General features: G+C 46.9%; 1 protein-coding gene across 1 annotated transcript in view; it reads left to right on the forward strand.

Moving 5' to 3' along the window:
• The first annotated feature begins 552 nt into the window (after positions 1-552).
• The window catches only part of LONRF2 (LON peptidase N-terminal domain and ring finger 2), a 46524-nt gene continuing 40045 nt past the window's right edge, over positions 553-7031 (forward strand). The window contains exons 1-2 of the mRNA XM_004369407.2: positions 553-1391; positions 6556-6674. Coding sequence (XP_004369464.1) covers positions 680-1391; positions 6556-6674 — 831 coding nt within the window. The 5' untranslated portion in view covers positions 553-679. The remainder of the gene's footprint in view (positions 1392-6555; positions 6675-7031) is intronic.

Here is a 7031-nt window from a genome sequence, read left to right on the forward strand (position 1 = left end):
CATGCTTGCTAACTTTTCCTGGGTTCTCAACCACAGCCACAGCTTGTTAACTTGAACGAAGGGTCGTTTTGAGTTGGAACCGACTAAACGGCACCTAATAACAATGGGATACAGGCTGCCTCCACGGAAGGCAGGTACCGCTGTATGGGCGAGATCGGCGCCCGACCATCGAGCACACCTGTTCCCAGCGTAGCCGCAGCGGCTCCCGGGGAAGCGGAAGCGCGGTGAAAAAGGCGCGTATAAATGAGCACGGGCGCAAATACACATGAGGCCGCCCCAGAGGAAGAAAGCGGGGGTGTGGAGGAGACGCGGTCGGGGAGGAAGGGTCGCCGCGTTCAGACCTACCACTGGGTGTTACATAAGTAACACGGGGCAAGGAGGGAGGTTCACTTGGGCAGGCTTCGGGATGAGCGCTAGGGGAACGCGGGTGGCGCCTAGCCACGCCTGTGCCCGCTGGCTCTGACCCCGCCTCCGGGGGGTGTTGCGCCCCGCAGAGATCCCACCGCCTGCGCCTTGTGCCCGCCCCCAACCTCGTGTCGCGAGGCTCGTTGCGCGCCTGTGCCAGACGCGCCTGGCTCGTGGTGAGGGAGGTGATATCTCTCTAGCTGCCCGGATCTGAGAGTCCGCGCACCATCTCTACTGCTTTTCTGTGAGGCGACACTGCTGCAAGCCTACGGCCATGAGCCCCACGCCCGGTGGATCCGACTCGGTGCCGCTACCGCATCAGTGTCTTGGCTGCGATTATGGGGACTCGATTCCTGTGCGTATAGCGAAAGGTGACGAGGCCTTCCGTAGGGGCGAGTACGATTTGGCCGCCGAAATCTTCCGCTTACTACTGCCGCGGGTGGCCCGGCCCGACCGTGGCCTGTGCCTGCGGACGGGGAATTCGATGGCCCTATCGGGCGACGTTGCCTACGCCCTGGGTGCTTTCCGCGCGGCGGCGCAGCTCGAGGCGTTGCAACCTCATGAGCTGGGCCACCTGGTTATCGGCTTGGCGCGCGTCGTGCGCATGTACGAGTGGCACCTGCCGGCTCTGCAGCCAGGCCGCGACCTCGAGGCGCTGCGCTGGGGGCGACCGCCCTCGCCTGCCCGGGCCGCGGCGGCCGCCACGCCTGCCACGCTCCGCGCCTTGCTTGGCTGCCCGCGCTGCTGGCGGCTGCTCTACAAGCCGGTGACTCTGCTGTGCGGGCGCACGGTCTGCGGGCGCTGCGTGGAGTCGGGTGCCGCGCTGTCGCGGGAGCCGCAAGTCAACGTGGTGCTCAGCAGACTGCTGGAGAAGTGCTTCCCAACCGAGACCCGCGCGCGCACGCTGGCCGACCAGGCGCGGAATCTGCAGCACGAGCAGCAAGCTGGGGCCGCGCTTCTCATGTGCCAGCACGCCCTGGACCTGGGTAAGTACTGCTGTGGGGCCTGGCCCTGCTACTAGCTTATCTGGCCATGTGAGCGCGAGGATTTGGGGGGGTGACTGGGTAAACCAAGAGTTCCTTTTCGGAAGCTTTGTCCAGGCTTCTGGAGGAACGTGTTAACAGCCCCACCTTGCAACCAGGGCGGCCGGGTGTGCCCTGCTCGCTCGCTGTGAGTCTTTTTCAGGAGCCAGGTAAGTATTCCGCGGTGTCGCCTTGCTGCGAGTCGCGGCGGTGTATGGCCAAGACGTCCTTTAAACTTTCTCAGCTGCTTGAGATTGAGAGGATACTAGAGGATTTTGCGAGTCGTGTGGAAACACGCAGATAACTAGTACCTACTCGCAGAATGGACTGAGTGCCTTGTGGATGATAGGAGCAGAATTGGTTTTTGGGGTTCCAGGTAGTGTAAAGAATCTCCTCTACTCTGCGGTGCTTTAAGTACGTGGTATTTCCTGTTTTTGTCTCAAAAGGCATTAAACTCTGTTACGGCGTGGTTAGCTTATTAGTTACACTAACTAGTGTGTGACTTTTTATTTTCTGTTCTTATTCAAGCCTATGACCGACACCAGTCTCTGTCTTTCCCCCCACCCACTACCTATGAATGTTAATTTAAAGGATTCCAGATGCCACCTGGTCTACTCTGACTCGTGACGATCCCGGGGTGGTGCAAACAGCTGCTAACCTAAAGGTTGAAAGTTAGAGTCTACCTAGAGGCACCCTGGGAAGAAAGGCTTGGCAATCTACTTCCCAATAAATCGGCTGTTGAAAACCAGACGAGGTCGGCATGAGTCCAGGGTCCACTCAGTGGTTAAAAAAGAAAAAAATACCTGTCGCAGTAGAGTCGATTCTGACTTCACTATCTTATAGACAGAGCAGGCGTGGCCCATAGTTTCAAAGGAGCGGCTGGTGGGCTTGAACTGCCGACCTTCTGGTTAGCAGCCCTAGCTCTTAAACACTGCGCCACCCGGATTCCAGCCGGCTTTAAAGGAAGAGCGAACTTCTGTAATTATACTTGACTCTGAATTAGTATAACTCGCGGCAGTTGTGGTGGGCGGGCGGGTGGTGGTAGAGTTGTTTATTGAGTTCACGGGTTTTGTAGTACTGTATATATAATTACATGGAGTTGGTAAGAGTCGAGTTGACTCCGATAGTAAGTGGTTATATGTGACTTTAGAAGTTCGAGTAGTCCAAAGGGTTAACGTGTTCACGGGTACCACAGGTTGGTGGTCTGAGTTCACCCATAAGCCCTCGAAAGAAAGGCTTGGCGGACTACTTCGCAAAGATCAGACATTGAAAACCTTATGAAGCAGAGTTCTGCTGTGACGTGCATAAGTTAGAGTCCACTCCGCGGCCACTTTTCCTCTTAAAAAAAAAAGTATATATATATGTAAACTAAAAACCAAACCCATTGCTGTGGAGTTGATTTCACTTCTGGCAGTCCCATGTGTTAGAGTAGAAGGGCTCCAGAGGGTTTCTCCGCTGTAATTTCCTTCCATGGTGCTGCTGGGTGGGTCCGCACCGCCAGCTTTTAGGTTGTTAATCAAGGGCAAACAGTTCGTGGTACCCAGAGACTTCTCTCTCCTTCTGTGTATACATCTCTGTCCTTTGCCATGGAGTTGATGGTGACTTTTAGTGACTTTTGTTACTAAAGCATCTTTCTGTGTTCTGTGAGTATGCATTTTATTTTAAATTTAGGGTTGAGGTTCTTTCTGTGTGTGAAGGCACACACATAACTTCGAAGCGACTGCAGTTTTGTCTCATATCAAAATAAACTACAATTCAGTAGTAAACCACTAAATCGGAGCTGTATCTAAATTAGGGAATTCTCTGCTGGAATAAAGCAGTTAAATTGCTTTATGTAATATATTCTGTGGAATTTTTGCAACCAACAAATCCATACTTTAACAGGCTGTTTTTGAGTTTTTCAGTTGTTCTATTTATGTAGTGTAGGGCAGGACTGCCTAATAGAAATATCGCGTGAGCCACCTCTGACTTTAAAATTTCCAGTAGCCACATTACAAAAGGTGGAAAGAAGCAGGTGCAATTGATTTTAACAATAGTTTTGAAATCTGTAATCAGCAAAACTCGAGACATATGAGTAGAACCTGGGTCCCGGAGTGAGAAGACAATGGATCAAAGCCTTTACTGCCTGGCTTGTTAGGAACATGTCGGTAGAAATTAATTTGTAAGCTTTAATGTTGGTTTATTGCTGCAGTGATATTAGCCTGTCGAGACGAGACTGACACAGCAGGTTATGTAAAGTCCCCTGTGATTTGGGGGCTCACTTTTCTATAGGGCCTCTTCCCTAGTAATAAATATGCACTGTGTCGGTAGTCCCAAACTTTGACTTTAGGTTCTGTTCCCCCACACTGTGAATTGGAAAACAGCCTCAGGGAAAAGCTGGAGTGAATGTGGAGCTAAACTCCTCATCATTGCCTGCATTAGTTGCTTTTCCATGCCTTTAAATGGTTCTTACACTTTTTTCCAGATTTCTTGGTTCTTTTCGGTAGGAAGTTTGCTTTCACAAACTGGGAACAAGATGTGAGGTCTTTTTCCCACCCAAATTTGCAGCGGGTCTATTTTCCAAGCTCAAACTACAATTCCAATAGCATTATTGTAGGGAGGCAGAAAAATCCCAACGTTTCTGTTTCAAAGATACATTTAACTGTGCAGTTGAGTAGATTCCAACTAATTTTCAGTTGAACAGTGTTCATCTGCAATATGATGGAATACTAATTTAGCAAATAGAATAATCCAATAAAATTCTATAACTGCCTTCCTAGCAATAAATAAGTTTAATAGAAAATGACACTTGTGGATAAAATTTGTATTTCATAGTGCTTATGTGCCTTTTCAAAGACAAAATATGTAAAATTAGCTGACGAACAATTTATAGTTGATTTTGATGATGGGAAATGCTGATTTTGAACTCTAATACCTTCAAATTCCATTCTTAGTAGACCTGGATTACAAAAACTATGGGGGAAAGAAAGGGCTATAATTATTACTATGGTTTGAATTTCATTAATAAAAATTCTGTAAAACTTTTTCTCTAGAATATTTACTATCTAGTCCTCTACAGGAAAAGTTTGCTGACCCTGCTGTAGCAAGCAGTGACTTCTTGGAAAACTCTCCTTTATTGTTTTGAGTCCTTATTCCTGCTGCTCTTCTCCCCTTCCCCCTTTCTTGTCATAGCTTCTATTTCACATGTGTTTGCAATAGCACGCTTCAAGTAGTACCTGCTTACAGTGTCATTCCCTGACATTCTTTTGCATGTGTGGGGTTTTTTTTTTTTTTTTTTTTGCAGATGTGCTAAGTTCCCTGCATAACCTAAGAGCAGAAGTAGTAGCATTTAGAGAAGACCACGTTGTTTAAGAGTCAAAGATAAAGGATTTGGAGCCAAGTGAAAGTCTTTACTAAACAAAGAGATGAGAGTACATCTTCGTTGCTCAGAATATTTGTCGGTTTGCTGAATCACATGGCTCTGACCCTATTACAGAGCTCTGTAGTGTAGGTATAGCTAAAGGGAACCAGGTCCAGTGGTATGAACACAGCTGTGACGGTTCTGCTTTCATGCGCTTCGGCTTTGTCACGTTTCCATGGTGCCCTGCCACGTGAGCACTTCATATATTACAAATCGGTTCATAGAAAGTCACTCTTGGCTTCGACATGGCTGGGCTTCTGTAGGTGGTAGCATCTGAGTAATTCTCAAGCGTTCTTTTGTTCCAGGAATCTAGAGAAACGGAAGGTTGTGTTTTTTTCTCCTTTCTCCAATTAAGGGAACATGCTGTAGGTGTAATTACGGGGGTGCATCACCACAGAGTTGTAGAACGGATCACGTTTTACTCTTGATTCTCAAGCGTGAATGTCCTTGTACAGTTCCAAAAAATACCAGGCTTTTTTAAAGAATACCTAGGAATGTTGAGGGTCCTGTCTATTTGATTCTCATAGCGCCCCCATGTGACAGTAGAACTCCAGAGGGTTTTCTAGGCTGTAATAAACTTCACGGGAGCGAAGTGCCAGGTCTCTTCTCCTGCAGAGCCCCTGGATGGGTTCTGCCAGCTGTCTGGTTAGCGGCCGAGTGCTTAACCATTGGGCCACCTAGGGCTCCTACAGTACCTAGTAATAGCGTTGAGGGAGTCCCTGGGGGGGGCACAGACTGTTTGGTGCTCGACTCCTAAACATAAATGCAGCTGGTGATTTGAATCTGCCCAGAGATGCCTGGGAAGAAAGCTTTGGCACTCTACTTCCGAAAGATCACAGCGAAAAACCTATGGAGCCGTGGTCTACTCTGAAACCAGGGCTTCAGACTGGTTCGAACCAGTTCAGTAACGGCCAGTGAAACAAGACCAGAACAGACCTGAACTTTTAAAGCTTGAGTGAGCCAAAGCCATAAGTGGAATGGGAAAAAATTACAGGTCGAAACCCTGGAATGGGAGGCTCAGCAAGCGGTGTAATGAGCGCTTTAGGAACCTGATGCGTGAGATTGGGTTATCGGCAGGGCTGAGGAGAGTGACGCACATTCAGCGTGCTGTGGTCAGCCGCCATCTTTGAGTGAGGCACTGTTTCCAACTGCGCAAAAGCCGGGGGCAAGAGATTTGGTCGCTATACAAGGTGAACGCTGCCCTTGTTTTCTAAGAGCGAGATTTAAGTTTCTATCTAGCAGGGCCTTGACCTGTAATTTTTCCTGTTCGATCTCACCGAAATTTAAAAAATTTGGGTCTGTTCAAGTGTTGCTTTCTCAGCCATGATTGATACGGGAAGAATGAGTTCGAAGCCCTGTCTGAAATACAGGAGTCACCGTGAATCAGAATCAACGGCCACTGTTTTATTTTTTCCTTAAAAACGGCATTAAGATGATTTAGTATTTGCTGAGATAGTTATCGGAGATTAAGTTGTGGCTAGGATGTGTGTAGCAACACTCAACAGCAATCTGTTTTTCCTGGTGAATTTTGAAGTCTTGCTGATCTTGTCTGTTTTCCTGAGAGAGGTTCTGTAAAATGTACTTATCAAACTACCAAACTCTAAATATGATTTGAAGAAGGAATCATTTTTTTTGTTTTCATATTTATTTTGTAATGTAGTATTTTAAGTGACTTAAAGACAGTTCTTAAATGCAGTGATTTTTACTTGTATTCCTCTTGTCTTTCAGTTCCTGGTGATAATTGCATTATGCTGTTGCGAGCGGAGTTACATTTAACCATGGAGAGCTATGAGCAGGCTTTACAGGATGCAAGCGCAGTTTGTCAGAATGAACCCTTTTTGATAGAGGTATTTGTATTTGTTGACTTTTGGGGATGATAAATGTAAGTCTATGGGATTTGCTAAAGAATAGAATAAAATAGGTACCTACAGACTGTACATTTTCTCCTAATTATAGTAGTCTGTTATAGCAATCCACTGTATACTAAAACAACCCAATTTAAGAGACCAATTCTCCAGCTGGATCTAGGTAAGTAAGCACTGATTTAGGTTACTCTTAGTAGATAATTTACCTAAATAATATACCTTATACAACGAACAAATAATTACAGATAAAATAATTGAATTTTATAAAATTGTGGGTAAAAAGTATTTTAAAACTTGCAGTTTAAATTGGGAGATGACAATTATCATGATTAGCCCCTC

This window comes from Trichechus manatus, unplaced genomic scaffold, assembly GCF_000243295.1.
Source record: "Trichechus manatus latirostris isolate Lorelei unplaced genomic scaffold, TriManLat1.0 scaffold00004, whole genome shotgun sequence".
NCBI lineage: Eukaryota > Metazoa > Chordata > Mammalia > Sirenia > Trichechidae > Trichechus > Trichechus manatus.